The 23,034-nt window shown below is 43.1% G+C and overlaps 1 protein-coding gene across 1 annotated transcript in view; it reads right to left on the bottom strand.

The window, feature by feature from the left end:
* Positions 1–11,332: 11,332 nt before the first annotated feature.
* The window catches only part of LOC308467640 (far upstream element-binding protein 3-like), a gene marked incomplete at both ends in the record, with an annotated part of 97,571 nt that continues 85,869 nt past the window's right edge, over positions 11,333–23,034 (bottom strand). Inside the window, one exon of the mRNA XM_080989371.1 lies at positions 11,333–11,412. Coding sequence (XP_080845497.1) covers positions 11,333–11,412 — 80 coding nt within the window. The remainder of the gene's footprint in view (positions 11,413–23,034) is intronic.

Here is a 23,034-nt window from a genome sequence, read left to right as displayed (position 1 = left end):
AACCATACCTCGGGTCCAGTATTGGACCACTTTGACTGGATATCCCCAGCCAATGTGGACAGACTCCTCCGAGCTGGAAAGCCCACCACCTGTCCTCTTGACCCGTGCCCATCCTGGCTGATTAGAGTGTGTCCAGACAAGGTGCGCCCCCCCCCCGGGATATAATCCATTTGTCCCTTGGCACTGGGACATTCCCAGAGTAATCGAAGGAGGCAGTGGTGTGCCCGCTCTTAAAGAAAACATCATTAGATCCTTTAGATCTATCCAATTACCGCCCGGTTTTGAATCTTCTGTTCCTGGGTAAGGTGATTGAGAGAGTGGTTGCTGAACAGCTTGGTGGGTTTCTGGATGAAACATCGGCTCTGGATCCATTCCAATCCGGCTTCCGATGTGGTCATGGGACCAAGACGGCTCTGGTCGCCCTAACAGATGATCTCAGTAGGCAGCTGCATCGAGGCGGGTCGAGGCTGCTGATTCTTTTAGACCTGTCAGCAGCCTTCGACATGGTCGATCACGAACTCCTGGACCACCGCCTCGTCGATGTGGGGATCCAGGGCACAGTCCTTCAATGGCTGCGCTCATTTCTCTCTGGTCGGGGACAGAGGGTAGCGTTTGGGGGAAACTGTCCTCACACCACTCCTTGGTGTGTGGAGTGCCACAGGGTGCGATACTCTCCCCGATGCTTTTCAACATCTTTATAGGCCCCCTCGTCCAGCTTGTCCGGAGTTTTGGGCTGGGCTGGGCTGCCATCAGTATGCTGATGACACCCAACTCTATCTGTTGATGGATGGCCATCCTGACTCGGCCCCAGACACACTGATCAGATGTTTGGAAGCTGTGGCTGGATGGTTACGTGGGAGCCGGTTGAAGATAAATCCTTCTAAGACAGTGGTCCTTTGGCTGGGTCTGGACGATATGGGATTTGGGGGGGCAACTCCCATCTCTTGTGGGGGCGCAATTAGTGCCAGCACCTGTCATTTAAGAGTTTGGGTGTAATCTTTGACACCTCCCTTTCCATGGAGGTGCAGATTGCAGCTATAACAAAGGCGGCATTTTTCATCTCCGCCAAGCTAAGCAGTTGGCTCCTTACCTCTCTCGCCCTGACCTAGCCACTGTGATCCACGCGACGGTCAGCTCCAGATTGGATTATTGTAACTCACTCTACGTGGGGCTGCCCTCATTGAGACTGACCCAGAAACTGTTGGTTTCTATTTCCCTCACTGAGCAGCAGCTGCATGTCACAAGACATTGTTTGCATTCCACAGTCAGAGTTACTGTTGGGTTCCCACAGGAATGGGAGACTGGATGTGCAACCACCCACACCCACTGATCAAGGTCCTGATCCTGAATCAGAGACTGAATCGGATGATTCAGAGGATTTCAAGAGTGTGAAAGCCTCTATGCGACCCTCTGAAGGCTCTGATCAAGAATTGGAGGAACCATTGTTTACTATTGGCCACTTTTCTCCTAAAAAGGAAGAGGAGAGTGTTGAAGACTTACGGCTAATTCGCAGGTCACAAAGAGCCACTAAAGGCAGATCTCCAAAGAGATTTGCTGATGAATTTGCTAAAACAGCAGTGGCAGCTGTTAAAAGCTCCAAGAAGGTATTTCAACCTTCAAGCTTCCAAGAAATCCAGGACTTGGATTGAAAGGATGCTGAGCCATGGTTAAATGCCATGAAGGCTGAGCTTGATTCCTTAGAGAGGAACAAAACATGGGAGCTAGTTCCAGTAGTTCTAGGAATGAAACTGCTTGGAAGCAAATGGGTCTTCAAAGCGAAGACAGATCAAAATGGCAAGATAGTCAGACACAAAGCCAGATTGGTAGCCAGAGGTTTTTCACAGGTACCAGGTGAAGACTATCACGAGACCTACTCACCCACCATGAGGTATGAGAGCATTAGCCTTATGCTCAAGCTTGCTGCAGAAGAGAATCTTCACGTTTCTCACCACGACGTGAATACAGCATTTTTGTATGGATCTCTAGGTGAATCACTTTATATGCTTCCACCTGATGGCGTACAGGTAAAACAGGGTTTTGTTTGTTCTCTGAAGAAGTCTCTTTATGGTCTCAAACAAAGTGCACGGTGTTGGCACACAAAACTCACTGAAGTATTGTTTTCTCTAGGTTTTGAGCAAGGGAAAGCTGATCCATGTGTATTTGTCAAAGAGGAGGGGCAAAAGAAGCTGTATTGCTTGTTTTATGTTGATGATATTTTGTTCTTTTGGAAGGATGTCACAATGTACAATAACGCCCTAGCTCAACTGAAAGAGCACTTTGACATGAAAGATCTGTTAGGATATTTCCGTTCCACCTTAAAAGGGAGCAGGCTTTGTGAGTCACAGAGTCTGCGCATTTCCTGTTCACAGGAAGTTTATGTTTTCTATTGCTTTCGTTTCTCTCTCTCTGTGTCGTAGACACTGATGCAGGCAGTCATGTTTTTCTTTGTTCTGATCAATGCTGAATAAAACTTGTAAATAATGCTCTCCTGAGTGCGACTTCTGCTGTGCATTATCTGCTGATAAAGAGTGTGCATCGGCTCTAGAATGTTCTGGAGCTCATGTCGCTAATTGCTGATACTGCGTGTCTACGGGAGATCGATGGATCGTCCGGCAGGCGGCTTGGGGGCCATGATGGACTTTATCTCCCTGGCAGTATCCCAACAAGATCTTGGTGAGGTAAACAACTACCTATCTCTAGAAATAGAGAGAGATCAAGATGGTAACATTCTAGTACACCAGTCACGGAAAATTGCTGATGTGTTAAGCAAACTAAACCTGATGGATGCTAACCCTGTAGACACACCGATGACAACAGGTTATCAGGTAGATGATACTGAAGGAGCATTTTCTGACACTACACTGTACAGAAGTGTCCTAGGCAAACTAAACTTCATTGCCAGATGTTCAAGACCAGACATTGCTGTTAGCTGTAATTTGCTAAGCAGACAAGTCAACAATCCTACTGTTAAGGATTGGAAAGCTCTGAAATGCATAGCTCGCTATTTGAAAGGCACTATGCATTACAGACTGAGATTTAACAATCAGAAGTCTGGTGGTCTTGAAATATTTGCAGATGCAAGTTTTGGTGGTGACACTACAGACAGGAAAAGCACGTCTGGAGTTTGCTACATGTACAATCAGGGTCTTTTTGATTGGTCATGCAAGAAGCAAACAACAGTTAGCTTAAGTACTTGTGAAGCTGAACTGAATGCACTGTCTTATTCACTTAAAGATTGTGAATGGTTGCTACAATTGTGCAAAGACATGAAAATTCCTGTCAAATGTCCAATCCAGGTTTACCAGGACAACAAAGCATGTTTGGCTTTGCTGAATTCTGAAGGTTGTAAGCAAAGCACGAAGCATTTGCAATTGAAACTGCAACATGCTAGGGAATGTGTTCAGAAGGGACTTGTAACGGTGTCCTATATGCCAGGTAATGAAATTCCTGCTGATGTATTGTCCAAGATTGTATCAAGGGATCAACACTATACCTATGTGCAGAAGTTGGGTTTGTACTGATATTGTACGGACATGCTGCCCAGTGATGTTCACAGAAAGGGGGAGGATGTTGGTTTCTATTTCCCTCACTGAGCAGCAGCTGCATGTCACAAGACATTGTTTGCATTCCACAGTCAGAGTTACTGTTGGGTTCCCACGGGAATGGGAGACTGGATGTGACGTACACTGGTTTCCTGTTTTTCAGTGCTCTCTCAGTTTCTTTGTGTCGAGAAGAGTTGCTTCTCTGCTCTCACAGAGGCAGGATGCATGCTTGTATGCTCTCAGCATAGCTTGTAAATAAACTTCAGCATGTAGCACATTACCTGCTTATCCTTTCGTTGCGAGACTACGCCCTGCTTGGGCTCAAGATAAAACGAGCCTGTATCAGCTCAACTCCCGGCATCCGGAGGTGCAGAATGCCACGGCAAGACTCCTTATGGGGTCCTCGCTGCCGGATCACATTCACCCAGTGCTATCCAAGCTGCGCTGGCTCCCGGTGGAGTACAGGATCAGGTTTAAGGTGCTGGTTTTAACCTTTAAAGCCCTATACAGCCTAGGACCCCCATACCTATGGGACTGCCTCTCCTGGTATGTCCCACGGAGGAACGTACGGTCTTCAAACAAAAACATCTTGGAGGTCCCGGGCCACAGGGAGGTTAGGCTGGCCTCAACCAGATCCAGGGCTTTTTCGGCTGTGGCTCCAATCTGGTGGAACGCTCTGTCACAAGAGACTAGGGCCCTGCGGGATTTGACATCTTTCTGCAGGGCCTGCAAGACAGAGCTGTTCCACCAGGCCTTTGGCAATCCTCACAGAACTCTAGCCCAATGGTTGCCATTAATTTTATTTGAACTGACTTCCGGGGGCGGCGCGAACGGCAATGGCGGTCCTCTTCTGAACGGGAGAGGAGGCTCCACAGACAACGGGTCGTCCGCTACGGCGAAGCGGAGACCCACTCCGGAAAACCCCAGGCAGCAAGAGCCTGGGGTCTTGAGGCTCGGTGGGCGCCTTAAGCGACCCTCCAAACGCGAAAGGAACCCCGTAAGGGGCTCCGGAGCGTGGAGGGGGGTTGCGGCGCTGAGAGCTGTTTCACAGTCTGCGGAGCGAAGCCGCGCTGCTGCTGCCGGTGAGCGCTGATCCCTTTTCCTGTCAAAATTCGGATCCGGACGAAAAGCAACTTATTCGTGAGTAAAGACTGAATCACTTGAAATTAGAGACTTTAAATGAAAAATCTTAATTTGCTTGAACTTGGCTGAAAGCGGAGAGACGTGGAAACAGGAAGTCCGTCTTCCGCAGCCATTGAACTTGAAAAAAGCAACTAGTTGGAGGAGTGGAGGCTGAAAGAAAGAGATTTTAAACTTTACAGATCTAAGCATCTACTGAACTTGCAACCTAAAGTAAGGACTTTAAGTTAAAGATTTGGAATTATTACTTGCACTTGACTTTCCTCCTTTTATTGGATTACAAATTAGAAGGTGAAACCCAGGGTCCGGAGCTGCCTGAGCATTGAGAGATTGAGCTGTCAGTACTGCAGATTTGGATATTGTATATTGGAACTTGCAACAATCTGAGGGTATTGAGACCTTTTAAATTTGAAACATTCTTTTTGGAGACAAATAAGCACTGTCTGTAACAAAGTGACCATTTATAAACTCTGCTAAACATTTGTATCTGAAGGTTCTTGGATATTAAATTAGACTCTGAAAGACATTTTAAGCTCCCTCTAGAGGATTGGATTAAAACAGTGACTTTACATGTACATTTACTTTCGATTCCCTTGTTGTTTGCTTGCTCTGGGCCTTTCTATTCCCATGGGAATAACTCAGTGTGACCTTGACTGATAGATAACGTTGGAATGAGTGGCACAAGAAAAAGAGGGAGAGTTAGACAAACAACTTTAACAACTCTAACCTCAGCCTCGCAGACACACAGATCATCTGTACCTACTTTGCCCTCAGAAGTAGAAGTTGAAGAAGTTGCCTTGTCACAGGCAAAAGAGGGAGAGGGTGAAGCAGAGCAGTTACAATTGGAAGATATGGCCTCAGGAGCATCTGTTTCTGTTCTAGACAAAATCTTTGAAAAATTGGAAGCTTTGGACAAGAAAGTAGATGTGCAATCAGCAAAGATTGACAAAAATACAGAATGTCTAAATAAATTAACTATACAAGTGGTACAGAATACACAAGCAATCGGACAGTTAACGGAGGCCTCAGCAGAAAATCGGAAATTGGCTGAGGATACCAGACAAAAATTGGAAAATTTAGAGCAAGAGGTAAGACCACTCACTAAACAAGTTGGGGAACATCAGATTTATCTTTCTATGATAGAACTGCGAAATCGTGAGAATAATTTGAGGATTAGATCATTACAAGAGGCAGAAGAAGGAAATCTAACTGAGTTTTTGACCAAAGAATTCTCCAAGTTTTGGAATTTGGAAGAAAAGGACTTTAAAATTGTGTCAGCTTTCAGACTTGGAAGATTCACAAAGAAGGAGAGGCCCAGAGACTGTTTGATAACATTGAGATCAAAGGAGGAAAGGGACAAGATTTTGGGCCTACACTACGGAAAGTCACTGGAGGTTTTGGATAGAAGAATTGAAATTTATAAAGATATTCCAAGACAACTGCTGGATCTTAGAGCCGCCTACTCTGAACTTGCTAAACTACTAAGGAGCAACGCAATTCCATTCAGGTGGGAATTCCCCCAAGGAATATCTTTTACCTTTAGAGGGAGAAAGGTTAAAATTAGAACATTGGAAGAGAGAGACAAATTTTTGGCTACACACGGAGAGGACCTTCAAAAAGGAATTGAATTACCCTCTGGGCCTGGGGCAACGCCAGCATCAACACCAGCACCTGGGGAACCTGAAGATTCAGAGAAGATACCACCCCTGGAGAAATAACCAGATTAATTCAGGATGTCTCTGCAATTGCTGAGTTGGAATATTAATGGTTGTAACATTCCGGAAAAAAGGAAGAAAATATTTCACATATTAAAAAAAGAACAATTGGACATTATCTGTTTACAAGAAACACATGTGACGAGGCTCCACAGAAAAGTGTTAATAAATAAAAGATTGGGCCAGGAATTTGTATCGTCGGATAAAGTCAAGAAGAGAGGCGTGGTGATATATGCAAAAGAGAGCCTGTCACCCAAATTCTTATTTAAAGATGAACATGGAAGAATTTTGGCTATTGAGATACAATATCAAGGAGAGAAACTGTTGATATTAGGAATCTATGCACCTAATGAAGGGAAATCGGAATTTTACAAGAAGCTGCAGGAGACAATGCTGGATTATCTGGACTACAACAACATCATAATGATGGGAGATATGAATGGGGTCGTATCAACTAACATGGACAAGTCACAAAGTCAAAATGTTACAAAAGACGGCAGACTACCTAAAACTTTTTTTGAAATGATGGACAATATGGATTTGATTGATGTTTGGAGGACAAAGAACCCACTAGGAAGAGAGGGAACATTCTTTTCTGAAGCCCAACTGACCTGGACAAGAATCGACCAAATATGGATTTCTAGAGGCCTGGCACCTAAGGTCAGAAAAGTGGAAATCTGCCCAAAGACCTGTTCCGACCATAATGCAGTAAAGATGGAGATGACATTACTTCCAACCGGATCCTTTAGATGGAAGATGAATGACAATTTGTTCAGAGATCAGGAAATTATTAAGAAGGCCCAAAAAGTTTTGAAGGATTACTTTGAGATAAATATGAATACTACGGTGGAAAAAAGAATCGTCTGGGACGCAAGCAAAGCTGTAATGAGGGGATTCTTGATACAACAGAATGCAGTAAAGAAAAGAACACAAAATGAGAAAAAAGATAAGATCTTGGATAAAATAAAAGAATTAGAGAAGAAATTAAGAGTGAATCCGAAGTCACAGCCAACTCTGAGAGAAATTAAACTTTATCAAACACAATATTCTAAACTGATAAATCAGGAAATTGAATGGAAGGTTAAATTAATGAAACAAAAAACGTTTGAGTCGGCGAATAAATGTGGAAAACTGCTAGCTTGGCAGTTGAAGAGAAGACAAAGATTAAATACGGTTACAAACTTAGAGGTTGATGGAAAAAACATTCAGAATCCAGTGGACATTAGAAAGTGTTTCCAGAGATACTTCAAAAAACTATACACCCAAGGGCCGCAAGACGAAGCTGAGATTAAACAATTTTTGGCAAAAAATGGACTATCTAAATTGTCACAAGAAAATAGGACAATCCTGAATTCTAAAATAACACGACAGGAGATTGAACAAGCCATTCAGAACATGCAACTCGGCAAATCTCCAGGGCCAGATGGGCTGACTTCCAAGTACTATAAGACATTAAAAGACTATTTGATACAACCTTTGATGGAGGTCAGCAATGAAATTATGGAGGGGAAGAGGGCACCGGAGTCGTGGAAGGAAGCGTTCATCACATTAATACCAAAGTCGGAAGCTGAAAAGACACAACTTAAGAACTATCGTCCCATCTCCCTTCTAAATGTGGATTACAAAATATTTGCAGACATTTTGGCAAGTAGATTTAAAAAAGTTTTAAATGAAGTAATTCATAAGGACCAGGCCGGCTTTCTCCCAGGTAGACATCTGTTTGCTAATACAAGGAACATTATTGACATTTTGGAACTTTTGCAAACAGATATAAATACAAAAGCAGTTTTAATTTTTATAGATGCGGAGAAGGCCTTTGACAATATCTCCTGGAAATTTATGATGGGAAATTTAAAAGAGATGGGAGTGGGACGGGGTTTTGAGAATGGGATTGAGGCGATATATTCAGAACAGAAAGCTAAATTGATAGTTAATAATGTGGTTACAGAAGAGTTCAAAATTGAAAAAGGGACACGACAAGGTTGCCCTATCTCCCCTTTGTTATTCATTTCGGTTCTGGAAGTGCTATTGAACATGATTAGAGGGGATCGGTTGGTGGAAGGAATTCAGGTCGGACAGAAACAATACAAATTAAAAGCTTTTGCAGATGACCTGGTTTTGACCCTGCAGAAGCCAGAGCCTAGTACGAAAAGAGTATTACAACTGATTAATGATTTTGGTCGGGTGGCTGGGTTTAAATTAAATAAACAGAAAACTAAGGTCTTGGGAAAAAATTTGACTGATACAGAGTCAGAACGGTTTCAGAATGAGACGGAACTTAATGTGGTTAAGAAAGTAAAATACCTAGGGGTAAACATAACAGCAAAAAATCTAAGTCTATTTAAGGACAACTATGAAAAATGCTGGACAGAAATTAAGAGAGACTTAGATAGTTGGTCAAAATTGAAACTTTCTTTGTTAGGCCGAATTGCTGCTATCAAGATGAATGTATTGCCAAGGATGTTGTTTTTATTTCAAACACTTCAGGTTTTGGACAAAAAGGAGTGCTTTCAGAAGTGGCAGAGAGATATTTCTAAGTTTGTCTGGCAGGGCAAAAAGCCCAGAATTAAGTTTAAGATACTAACTGACGTAAAACAAAGAGGGGGCTTTGCCCTGCCAGACCTAAAGTTGTATTATGAAGCCGCAGCGTTCTGCTGGCTAAAAGACTGGCTACTTCTTGAAGACACTGATGTGTTAGATCTGGAAGGGTTTAACAATACTTTTGGATGGCATGCATATTTATGGTATGACAAGGTTAAAGCAAATAAGGCCTTTAAGAACCATATTGTCAGAAAATCACTGTTTAATGTCTGGACAAAATATAAAGACTTGCTGGAAAATAAAACACCAAGGTGGCTTTCACCTCTGGAAGCTAAGGCCCGAAAAAGACCCAATATGGAGGCTAAATGGCCAAAATATTGGGAAATACTAGAAAAGGACGGAGATAATTGGAAATTGCAGAGTTTGGAGAAAATGAAAGACAAAGTGCGAGATTGGTTACATTACGCTCAGATTAAAGAAGTTTTAAAAAATGATAAGAAACTAGGGTTCCAGGTGGAGAAATCGAAACTAGAAACAGAATTGTTAGAACCAAAGATTAAGGTACTTTCAAGGATGTATAACTTGCTGTTGAAATGGAATACACAAGATGAAACGGTTAAATCGGCTATGATAAGGTGGGCACAGGACATTGGGTATAATATCATGTTTGAGGACTGGGAAAGGTTGTGGAGTAATGGATTGAAATTTACAGCATGTAACGCTCTGAAAGAAAATGTAATGAAAATGATTTATAGATGGTATATGACCCCAGTCAAACTTGCAAAAATTTACCACCTGTCTGATAATAAGTGTTGGAAATGTAAAGAGTGTGAGGGAACGTTCTTCCACCTCTGGTGGACTTGCCCTAAAGTGAAGGCGTTCTGGGAAATGATTTATAATGAATTGAAAAAGGTATTTAAATATACCTTCACTAAGAAACCAGAGGCTTTCCTTTTGGGTATTGTCGGCCAAGGGGTGGTAAAGAAGGACCAGACATTTTTTATGTATGCAACAACAGCAGCAAGGATACTTCTCGCAAAACACTGGAAAACTCAAGATCTACCCACACTGGAAGAATGGCAGATGCAACTGATAGACTACATGGAACTGGCTGAAATGACCGGCAGAATTCGTGACCTGGGAGAAGAGAGGATTGAGGAGGATTGGAAGAAATTTAAGAATTATTTACAAAAACATTGTAATTTGAGCGAATGCTAAATAAGATGCTAGACCAAAATAACTGAGCACCACTAAATTTAGAAGTTTTTAAGAAAATAAGTAAGATTGTGAAAATTTAACCCCCTTCGAGAACTATAAGATTATGAAACATAGAAGGGATATAAGAATCTAAATAAGATGATAAATTGCTGACAAAATGTTATAACGATGAAAGTGGGAGCGGGAGATGTGAGGAAGTCCAAAGAAAATGTGAAACTATGTTAAGACAAATGTTATATTGTTTATTATGTTTATTTCTATTGTAAAACCCAATAAATTGTTTTAAAAAAATAAAATAAATAATTTTATTTGAACTGATTTTATAATGAATTGATTTTAGAATGCTATATTATTTTACTGTTGTTAGCTGCTCCGAGCCCGGCTTCGGCTGGGGAGGGCGGGATATATTTTTTTTAAAAAAATTATTATTATTATTATTCTAATTTTTTATAGTGAAGGGCCGTAATTCTGTCCGGACCAGGGGATTTTCCTTTCTTTGTTTTTCTTATGGCTTCATGTATTTCCATCATAGACACTGGGGCATTTAAAGATTCAGTTCTTCCTTTTGGTATCACTGGTAGTTGTTTCCCTTTCGGATATTCTTTTATCTCATCTTCAGTCTCGGTCTCCCTCTTGTATAGTTTTTTAAAGTATCTCACAAAACTGTTGTTTAACTCTTTAGGGTTGTCTAGGAGTTTCCCTTCATCCATTATTCTGTTGATTATCATCTCTTTCTGTTTTTTCTTCAGTTGCCATGCCAACATGTTTCCAGGTTTATCTGCAAACTCGAATGATCTTTGTTTCATCCACCGTATATTGTTTTCTACTTCAAAATTTACTATTTGTCAATCATTGTCAGGATTTAAATAAACATTTACAACTTTATTTACAGAGAACAAGAAATATAATCAGTAATAACAGAACATTATGTATAAACAGCAGAATGTAACATTTGGTGTAACAAACCAGAAATGGAAGTTGGGGGAAGTCAACAGGGAGGGGGAAAACTAGAAAATGGATGTTAAATGATGATATTGAATAATTGTTATATATATAAAAATTAAAAGGTCACCCAGTGAGCTTTATGGCTGAGAGGAGATTTGAACCCTGGCCTCTCCTAGATCCTAGCCCAACACATTTAACTGATGCAACACGCACATGCACACATACAGACTTTTACTCACTCTGTTTCTTGTAATAATCCTCCCATGCCTTGCTGTAGTCTGGTTGGTTGTTCTGTTGCTGGCTTTGTTGATCTGTGCAAGGCACCGTGGGACAGAAAAAGAGGGAAAAATAGAATGGATGGGATGATTATTATTTAGGGCTTTAAAGGTCAGCACCAACACTTTGAATTGTGCTCGGAAACGTACTGGGAGCCAATGTAGGTCTTTCAGGACCAGTGTTATGTGGTCTCGGCGGCCGCTCCCAGTCACCATTCTAGCTGCCGCATTCTGGATTAGTTGTAGTTTCTGAGTCATCTTCAAAAAAAGCCCCACATACAGTGCACTGCAGTAGTCCAAGCAGGAGATAACTACAGCATGTACCACTCTGGCAAGACAGTGCACAGGCAAGTAGGGTCTCAGCCAGTGTACCAGATGGAGCTGGTAGATAGCTGCCCTGGACACAGAATTGACTTGTGCCTCCATGGACTGCTGAGAGTTCAAAATGACTCGCAGGCTGTGCACCTGGTCCTTTAGGGGCACATTTACCCCATTCAGGACCAAGGAGTCCCCCACACCTACCTGCCCCGTGCCCCAGAAACATTCCTTCTGTCTTATCAGGATTCAGCCTCAATTCATTGACCACCATCCATTCGCCAACCACCTCCTGACACTTACACAGGACATTTACCACCTTCACTTGGCTACTTCTTCTAAGCATATAACTTTGGAGCACGATTCAGTTTCAATCTTAAAACATTGTTGTTATGGGGTTGGTGTTAGGATATTTCCGTTCCACCTTAAAAGGGAGCAGGCTTTGTGAGTCACAGAGTCTGCGTATTTCCTGTTCACAGGAAGTTTATGTTGTGTCTTTGCTTTTGTCTCTGTCTCTGTGCCAGAGACACTGAAGCAGGCAGTCATGTTTTCTTTGTTCTGATCAACGCTGAATAAACTTGTAAATAATGCTCTCCTGCGTGCATCTTTCGCTGTGCATTATCTGCTGATAGAGCGTGCATCGGCTCTGGAATGTGGCAGGCTATTTCTGGAGCTCGTGTCGCTAATTGCTGATACTGCGTGTCTACGGGAGATCGACAGACATCCGGAGGTGGCTTGGGGGCCATGATGGATTTTGTCTCCCCGGCAGTATCCCAACAACAGGTTTCGGGCCCAGATTCATGGCACTTACAGGAGAGTAAGACTGCGACAGATTGCTGAGGTATGTGTGGAAAAGTCAAGGCTTTTCGTTGCCGCGGCAAAGTCTCTTTGAACTCCGGCAGACTAATTGGTCTGGAAGTTGAGCTAAGCAGGCCTCAAGATTTATGAGCTGCCGAGATAAGAAGTCTCTGAAGTGAAAAAGACTCACGGCTCAAGTAAAGAGCTGGAATGGAGTTTTCCCAAGCTTCTGAAGCTGCTGAGTGCCCAAAGTTAAATCGGCACAATTATCAGACCTGGGCAAAATGGTGTGAAAGCCTACTACGACAGTTTGGAGTGTGGCATACTGTGTGTGAAGCCCCTCCAGTTCCTCTGACAGATAGATGGAGGGCCCAAGATTCAAAGGCCATAGACGTAATAGTCTTGTCCGTCTCTCTGGAGGAAATTGCCACGTTAGCTGGCAAGACGACTGCACGTAAGATGTGGAATGCTTTGAAGATAGCCATCTGCCAGTCATCCCAGCCCAGAGTTTGACTGCATCGGAGGTCCTGGCTGTTTCCCAGAATGCAAGTGAATGCAGGGATGCCGAGGGCACCGGTTGCAAGCTGCAGGGGGAGCTGACTGTCACGTCATCCCAGGCAGCATTCCAGCCCCAAGGGGGAGCCAACGAGTCGGCAGCTGAGAGCTCTGTTTCTCGTGAGAACCAAGGTCATCGCCTTTGCAGAGGCCGGAAGGCCAGAGGTAAACAGAGACCGATGCCTGCAGATGGCCCGAAGCAGAAGGGGGGTGAAGAGCCCACGCCAGTGGAAAACAAGGCTTTGTTTGCTGGCACAGCTTCACCAAAGGCTAAAGGCATGTTTGATGGCCAGGAGCAGGGGGGCAAGCAGCAAAAGCCCACGCTGGTGGAAAACAAGGTTTCGCTTGCTGCAAAAGCTGCTCCAAAGGCCAAGGCCAGATTTATTGTAGATTCTGGATGCACCCGCCATTTGGCAAAAGACCGGCATCTCTTTATCTCCTTCAAACCTCAAGATGGTGAGATCCACCTGGCTGACGGAAAGACGCTGCGAATCGCAGGAGAAGGGACTGTGAGACTGGCATGTCTGCACACAACCATCAAAGGTGTACTTTATGTTCCAGGTGCTGCAGACAATTTGCTCAGTGTCCCACAGCTGACTGGGCGTGGCTTTGAGATTTCCTTCAAGAGGAGCGTCTGTGTCATCAGGAAAGGCAAAGAGGACATTTTGCATGCAAAGTTTATAGATGGATTGTTCTGTATAACTTATGATGACAATGGTGCTGTTGTGTCTAATGTTGATTCTTGTTGTGTTGCACAAACTAACAAAATTCTTCATGCAGGATGCATTCATGAAGCACACAGAAGATTTTGTCACATGTCTTGGCAGGCGCTGGCCAAGATGCCAGGATTGGTTCAGGGTTTGAACATCAAACCCTGTAAGTTTCACATGAAATGTGTATCTTGTGCAGAGAACAAGGTGAAGGTTGCTCCAAAAGGCAAGGAGTCTAGCAGGCAGGCTTCCAAACCCTACCAGCTAGTCCACGCAGACCTGGTTGGTCCACTTGCGCCCTCTTTGGGTGGAGCAAGGTACTTCATGGTTCTGATTGATTCTTTTTCCAGGTACATTCATGTGTTTATGCTAGAGCAGAAATCACAAGCGTTTCCGAAGTTCAAGGCATTCTGTGCTTGGTTGGAGAATGTTCACAGTAAACGTATCGGCTGTCTCTTTACTGATCGGGGCGGGGAGTTCACTTCTCAGCAGTTTGAAGCTTTCCTGACTGAGAAGGAAATCCAGCATGACTTGTCAACGCCTAGATCGCCATGGATGAATGGACTTGCGGAGCGAGCAAATCAAACGTTGCTTCAAGGCCTAAAAACCTTGTTGCATGATGCCAATCTCCCTGATAAGTATTGGGGGGAGGCTCTGTTGAATTTTGTTTACACTTATAATCGCAGACTGTCATCACCTATTGGTTGTACCCCCTATGAGAAGATGTTTGGTAAGAAACCTTGCGTCAAGCACATGAGAATCTTTGGTTCTGACATGTGGGTACACACCCCACAGAGCAACAAGAGGTTCAGGAGTTAACCTCTAAAGATGCTGAGCCTTGGCTTAATGCCATGAAGGCTGAAGTTGATTCCTTGAACAGGAACCAAACTTGGGAACTGGTACCGGTAGTCCCAGGAATGAGACTGGTTGGCAGCAAATGGGTCTTCAAGGCCAAGACAGACCAGAATGGCAAGGTTGTCAGACACAAAGCCAGATTGGTTGCCAGAGGTTTTTCACAGGTACCAGGACAGGATTACCACGAGACCTACTCACCCACCGTCAAATATGAGAGCATTCGGCTGATGCTCAAGATAGCTGCAGAGGAGAAACTGCATGTTTCCCATCATTACATTAATACAGCTTTTTTGTACGGGACTTTGGGGGAGGAGCTGTTTATGCTTCCACCTGATGGAATGCAGATACAGAAGGGAATGGTCTGTAAACTGCGGAAATCCTTATATGGTCTCAAGCAGAGTGCCAGGTGTTGGAACACAAAGCTCACTGAGACATTGCTTTCTCTAGGTTTTCACCAGGGCAAAGCTGATCCATGTGTGTTTGTCAAGGAGGAGGGGCAAAACAAACTGTATTGTTTATGTTTTGTTGATGATCTTCTGATGTTTTGGAAGAATCAGGCTTTGTACCAAAGCACCCTAGCTCAGCTGAAGGAGCACTTTGACATGAAGGATCTTGGTGAGGTATCCAACTATCTTTCTCTGCAGGTGGAGAGGGACCAAGCAGGTAATTTTCTGGTACACCAAACACAGAAAATTGCTGATGTATTAACCAGGTTGAATTTGGTTGATGCAAACCCAGCAGACACACCGATGGTGACAGGTTACCAGGTAGATAGTACTGCTGAAGCGTTTTCTGACACAACGCTGTACAGATGCATTCTAGGCAAGTTGAATTTCATTGCTAGATGCTCAAGACCTGACATAGCTGTAAGCTGTAACCTGCTTAGCAGACATGCCAACAATCCTACTGTTCAGGATTGGAAAGCTCTGAAGCACATAGCCCGCTATTTGAAAGGGACTTTGCACTACAGGCTGAAGTTCACCAGTCAGAAGACTGGAGGTCTTGAAATCTTTGCAGATGCTAGTTTTGGAAGCGACACCACGGATGGTACAAGCACTTCTGGAGTATGTTACATGTACAACCACTGTCTGTTTGACTGGCTGTGCAAGAAGCAAACGACAGTAAGCCTAAGTTCCTGTGAAGCAGAACTCAATGCTCTGTCATTTTCACTCATGGATTGTGAATGGTTGATGCAACTGTTTAAGGACATCAAAGTTTCTGTGAAATGTCCTATACAAGTGTATCAAGACAATAGATCCTGTTTGGCTTTGCTGAACTCAGAGAGTTGCAAGCAAAGAACCAAGTACTTGCAGATTAAGCTACATCGTGCAAGAGAGTGTATTCAGAAAGGACTCATTCAGGTGTCCTACATGCCAGGAAATGAAATTCCTGCTGATCTGTTGTCTAAGGTTGTTAACAGAGAACAACTTAAGGTTTATGTACAGAGGTTGCAATTGGGTTGAACCACAGGTACCACAGGTTACATGGAAAGGGGGAGGATGTTAGGATATTTCCGTTCCACCTTAAAAGGGAGCAGGCTTTGAGTCACAGAGTCTGCGTATTTCCTGTTCACAGGAAGTTTATGTTTTCTATTGCTTTCCTTTCTCTCTCTCTGTGTCGTAGACACTGATGCAGGCAGTCATGTTTTTCTTTGTTCTGATCAACGCTGAATAAACTTGTAAATAATGCTCTCCTGCGTGCATCTTTCGCTGTGCATTATCTGCTGATAGAACGTGCATCGGCTCTGGAATGTGGCAGGCTATTTCTGGAGCTCGTGTCGCTAATTGCTGATACTGCGTGTCTACGGGAGATCGATAGACATCCGGAGGCGGCTTGGGGGCCATGATGGACTTTGTCTCCCCGGCAGTATCCCAACAGTTGGGGGAAATGGAAAGCCCAAATTTGTAGGATGCTACAGAAATGGGGGTTTTTTCCTCTGTTATGTGTGCTCTTTGTATCAGGAAACACATGCAGCAACATGACATATGTTATGTGTGGATTGGATTGTACTCCAAAAGGAACAAGATAAACCACCATTCTTTGCTAAGGAAACCCACGTTTTCATGGACTGAGTCAATCATGGAAATTGAAAGGCAGCTTTGCATAGTCATAACATCATGGTTAATTTGTTTTATTCCGGTTTTCCTAGCCATGGAGAAGTGCCACTGGGAATCTTATCCCACTCCTAACTTTGGAGATGTCACCAGGTGCCTGTAGGTTTGAATGTGCATCTTTCAAAACAATAAGGGTTTACAACAAAACTTTATCTTTTGTGTTTACAATGCTTATTTTTTTGTCACCCTCTTTGAGCCTTTGGGAAAAGTGGTGTCTAAGTACCCCAGGAATGCAAGAGGCTGCCTTATACTAAATTGGTCCTTCTAGCTCAGTATAAGAACATAAGCAACCAGCTTCCTGTTTCAGTCTGCAGCAATGGTGGTGCCTCTCTCACTCGTGGGAGAGATTCTGGCGTAGGAGAAGGGGGTAACCTGAGGCAGAGTTGCCTTCCATTTCCCCTTGAGGGGAAAGGATACTCATGGTCATATCCTGAGCTTGTTCCTGCCGCCGTGGAAGCAGGGGGGAGTGAGGTGCTGGGTGCAAAGTCCTCCATCACTAAAGCTGTCTCCAAGACCGCCATGCTAAGCAGCCGAGCACCTTTGCAATTGGGACCATTGGAATAAATCTAAAGGAGCACCCAGGACTGGATGTGAACTACAAGCTACAAACTATTTGGCTATCCCCACAAAAAATGAGGTATGAGACTTGAATGACAATTCCTGCATAGACTAGATTAAAGATGGGGGGGGTTAGATCATCTTTTGTTATTATTTTTGTAAACATTTATGATAACAAAGTTTAAAACTTATTTTTATTAAGTAAGGGTTCAGAATCTGCCCCCTCTCCCTTGACCATGGAAATATAAGAGTACAAGTGAGGATTTTTAAACAAGATAGAGAGAGATTGGAAACTTGTGAGGGAGAGGTGGTTCAGGGTAATGTGACGCTGCTGGAACAATGGAGGAAGCGAAGGCTGCCGTAAGATGTTTTGCTAAGACAGAAATGCCTTTCCTTTCCTAGACTGATGAGACTTACGGAGGACAAAACTATTAATGAACTACCAATGAAGCAAATTAAAATTTGGACTTTTGGATCATTGGATATTCTATGATGAAGAAGAAAAGAAGAAGAAGAAGAGTTTGAATTTGATATCCCGCCTTTCACTCCCTTTAAGGAGTCTCAAAGCAGCTAACATTCTCCTTTCCCTTCCTCCCCCACAACAAACACTCTGTGAGGTGAGTGGGGCTGAGAGACTTCAGAGAAGTGTGACTGGCCCAAGGTCACCCAGCAGCTGCATGTGGAGGAGCGGAGACGCAAACCCGGTTCCCCAGATTACGAGACTACCGCTCTTAACCACTACACCACATTAAAAGCAAACTGGCCAGAAAGGAGCAGATTTGTCTGCATAGAGAAGAATTGGAAATTCCATTGGGGGGACACATCCACTTGAGCGGTTAGCATCAGGGGGAGAGGCTGCAATAAGGATTATGAAATATCTAGGAGAAGGCGGTTAGCCCCCTGACATTATGGGCTGTTTGCTTTGAAGTTGCTGGTGGGAAAATATATCAAGTGAGATGGTCAACCTTGGAGTTCCTATCTTAAAAAAAGAAGACTACAGATTACATGGGACATGGGACATGGGACAAAGGAGCTGAGCAGCAAGAAGATTGTTATGTCTCGACACACACAGATGGAAGGAGAAGTTTATTTCATGTTAATTAATATTAATTAATGATTTAGCAGGGATTGACAATCTGATTAAGTAACCTCACTTGTTGAAGTTGGAAATGTTAACTTAATATACATGCAGGAATTGATTGATGGATAGTTGTTTGAAAACAAATTAAGTTGAAAAGCAAATATATTGTATGGTGATGTAAGGTATGTGTAATGTTTGAAGATAAACTAGAAATAAGTGGGAAATATGATGCAGCACTATTGAGAACCATTGACACATCCAGGAAAGCATGTGGGAAGTCAGTCAGTCAGATTTGGAAAAAAATGTTAAATTTGTCTTAATTTGTTTTACAGCCTCGTGCACCATGAATTTGTTTAATTTAAAGCCATCCAAGTTGGACACTTAGCCATGGTTTGGAGTAGTGTTACTGGGGCATGGTGTGGCAAAGAACTCCAAATATTATTGTCAGGTTTGCATTTTTTTTGTACAGAAACTATTGGTTTAAGGTGTAGAGATCTTTACTATTCTATTTAATTCAATAAGGTTCTGGAAGCTTCTCTGTGTGATACAAGCTAGTGCAAGCTGAAAGTTTCTAGCTGTCAAGTAAGCTTCTATTCTGCCTGGAAACAAGCAGAAGGTTCCTGATGTTTGGGTTATTCCTTCAGAGAAGCTGAACAGCCAGTTCAAACTGGTTCTGTGCTGGGAACAGGGGAGAGAATTGACCCCCCTCATTCTAAACCGGAAATGGCAAAAGGAAAAAGTTCAATGCTAAAACTAACTAGTCAGGAAGCAAGGCAAGAGATTTTAAAACACAAGTGGTTTGATTTGCTTTTAGATATTAAAAGAGAATGTGAGCAGATAAAGGAAGATGTTAACAAAACAGCCTCTGCTTTTTAAAAAAATACTAATGTACTTTCAGAGGCTGCAAGACAATTAAAAGAAGTGAATGCACAAACCACCAAGGTGGGATGGGTAGACAAACGAGGTCTGAAGAACATACGAGGGAAAGTGAGAATAGTCAAAGACAAAAATGGAATTTAATGTGATATGATATGGGAGGACCTGACTGATAAAGATGGTACCTTGTGTGAAATGATTAGGGAGGCTTTGACTGTGCTAGAGAAGAAACAAGAAGGGAGGGCAAAAGGTTTAAGAGGCTACTTTATGTGGTGGCAATGTAAAATTATCAAAAAGGCCTGGGAAAAGACATATAAAGATTTGAAGAAATTGTGGGAAATGATTGTTGTTAAAAAAATTGAAGTTATGATCTTGAAATGTACAGGACTTGATGGATTGTTTGAGCAAAAGACTTTGTTCCAATATGCAAGACTGGATGCCAGGCCAAGACCAGCTAGCCCCTATGGAAGGAAGAAGCCTTGGCCAAAGAAGATAAAGAAGATTGGCAAAATAAGTTACTGAACTATGCAGGACAAATTATTACAAAAAAGGGCAACTGTTTAATGCATATTTTTTAAGCTTTGTGTATAGATTTTTACATTAGTATAACTTTTAAAAGTCACTTGTAATAAGATGAAGAAGGTTTTGAAATGGGATTGTTAAGTATATAAGATTTTATGGATGTGCATGAACAAGTATATTATAATGGAACCAAGAGGGGGAGTGAAGTCAACCCAAAAATTATGGTTTAATTTGGTTATGATTTTTTTCTTTTTCTTTTTGTTATTTTTGGAAAATCAAAAAAAATGTTATCAAACAAAAACACAAACTGGTTTTGTTATCTCTTTCATGCAAGGTCATGCTGACTATAATAGTAAGGTCAGAAGGAGTCTGGGTTTCACTTTCTGTCTCTCCTTCTGGTGTGGTGTTCTGTACGTAGTATGCTTAAGTGTTAAGGTTTTAGTCTTATTGTAAGTGTAAGTCTGCTGCAACTGGATTTCTTATGGACTATGCCAATCCTGAGTTTATGGATTTGTAACTGTTATGCTCTGCTGGATGAAGCGGATTCCCTCTGAGTCATTTTTTTTGGGAACCCTGCATTGTGTTTAAGTTTTTACTCTGCTAACATAAGTTGAGCTCTGCTCTGGATCAATATGGAGCAGAAACATGACAATTATATGCTTGGAAGAAGTACTTTATCCATGAGCAGTTAATTTTAAAATGACTAGTTAGGCCATATTTTTATGTGGGAAAGCATTGAAGAGTTAAGGCAAACAATGACCACATTTGCAATGTTGAAGCAGCTCAATCCAGAATTTTGCTGCCTCATTTCCCATAATGCCCATGTTGGTTTCTGCTTTCCTTCACTGTGCAGCGAAAGGGCTTGTCACGAGACAGGTGTTTACATTCCACAGTCTGTACTGTTGGAGTTTCTCACGGGAAAGGGAGACTGGATGTGACGTACACTGGTTTCCTGTTTTTCACTGTGTGATTCTCTCCGAGCTGTCGAGGAGAGAGGATGCATTTTTCTGCTCCGGCAGAGGCAAGATGTCTTTCTGTAATATACCAGCTTTGAACTGTAAATAAAGCAATATAGAGTATGCAGCACGTACTCCTCATCCTTCCGCTGGGCACGAGACTCTGCTTTAAACTAACACGTGGTTATGGGCCCAGAAGTCGAATCGGAGTGCCGGCAAAGGATCGGAATGCAGAGGGACAGATCGGAACGGAATCTGCTCTGCGCGTAAAAGTGATTGATGAGGTATGTGCTACTGCTCCGGGCAGCCTGCCAGCTTCTAGTTAATGGCTTTATGGCTGGACTTTGAACTTTCAAAGCCGTTTTGCCGGGAATAGGCAAAAGGCTCCCAGGCACAAGTTACTATGCTGGGGAAATCGAAAGTAACTTTTAAGTGCGCTTTTGGAATAAGGCAGCTGCAGCAGTGACGCAGCAAGATTTAAAGCAGCATATATGACGCTGAAGGCTAATGCCAGAGTCATGATGGCCCTTCAGGATGCTTGTGGGATTCCTAAGCTCAACAAGAAAAATTACGCGGACTGGGTTCTGTATGCAGAGGCAATTCTGCGGAAAGAGGGTTTGTTTGAGGTGATTACAGAAACCCCCCCAGTTCCAGTTACAGATGCATGGGAAGCTAAGGATTCCAAAGCAAGGGGAACTCTTACATTGATAGTATCCCCAGAAGAGCTCTGTCTATTGCGTGATAAGACCTCAGCCAGAGAAATTTGGGACGCTTTGAGAGAAGCTCACTTAAGGACAGAAGCTGGGTCCACTATGTTTTACTTTAACAAGCTGCATAATATGGCTCTTGCTGAAGGTGGAGATGTGCGTTTACATCTGATGGAGATGCAAAATCTGAGACATGAGCTGCAACAGAGAGGACTCAACTTTCCAGAGGCTGTGTATTCTTTCATGATACTACAATCTTTGGGTTCAGGTTGGGAGTCTGTTGCAACCCAGATTGCTGTGCAACCAACCGCTCAGCTGACAGTGGACTTTGTAACTGCCGTGATTTTAAATGAAGCAGATCGCCGGGGTGCTAGCTGCATGGGCAAGGGGGAGTCTTCACAGACGTCATCCCATACTGCAGTGGAACCACCAGATGGCGCCAAAGCTTTGAAGGCAGTGAAATGCTACTCGTGTGGACGTCTAGGCCATATGAAGAGGGAATGCAGATATCCCAGGGCCAAGACAGAACAGCGCAGCGAAAGCTCATCGCGCGGAAAAGGCCGAGGCAAAGGCAAAGGTCCGGTGTCTAGGACAACGCAGCACAAGGCTATGGTTTCACGCTTCACTCCAAAGGTTGCAGAGGTCCAGAAGACGTCTAGATCTTTCTTCGTTGTTGATTCAGCGGCGACCCACCACATGTGCAACGATAAGAGACTGTTTGTGTCTTTTACACCGCAGGAAGGTGCGATTCACCAGGCGGATGACCACACTATTCCCAGTAAAGGCTACGGAACTGTTGTTCTTCACAGTTTGGACTTATCGATACAGAATGTGCTTTACGTGCCAGACGCCAAACATAATCTGCTCAGCGTTGGACAGCTGAATGAGCGGAACATTGACGTGTCATTCAAGAACAAGAAGTGCATCATCACAAAGAAAAATGATTATGTATTGCATGCAGAATATGTTGATCATTTGTTTGTTTTGTATTATGATGATGTTGTGCAAGATGACACTTGCTGCATTGCAGGTTCTAACAAAAGTTTGCATGCAGAATGTATTCACGATTTTCATAGAAAATTTGGTCATTTGCATTTTGAGGCAGTATCTAAAATGCCTGCCTTGGTTGAAGGTATGACTATTAAACCCTGCAGGTACCACATGAAGTGCAAAGCATGCGCAGCAAACAAGGTGAAAATGGCTGCGAAAGGTAAGGTGTCTAGTAGGCAAGCTACAGAACCATACCAGGTTGTTCATGCTGATTTAGTTGGACCACTAGCGCCCTCTTTGGGTGGAAATAGATACTTCATGGTTCTCGTTGATGCATTTTCCAGATATATTTTTGTGTACAATCTCAAGCACAAATCAGAGGCTTTTCCTAGGTTCAAGGAATTCTGTGCTTGGTTGGAAAATGTGCATGGTAAGAAGATAAAGACTCTTTTCACTGATCGCGGGGGGGAATTCACTTCTCAGCAGTTTGAAGCTTTTCTGACTGAGAAAGGAATTCAACACGATTTGTCTAGTCCTCGCTCGCCATGGCAGAATGGACTTGCGGAACGGGCAAATCAGACATTGCTTCAAGGGTTAAAAACCTTGCTGCATGATGCCAAT

This window comes from Podarcis pityusensis (assembly GCF_964106645.2).
Source record: "Podarcis pityusensis genome assembly, chromosome: W".
Taxonomy (NCBI): Eukaryota; Metazoa; Chordata; class Lepidosauria; order Squamata; family Lacertidae; genus Podarcis; species Podarcis pityusensis.
The sequence above is the reverse complement of the archived record's forward strand: the minus strand, read 5'-3'. Positions and strand labels throughout refer to the sequence as shown.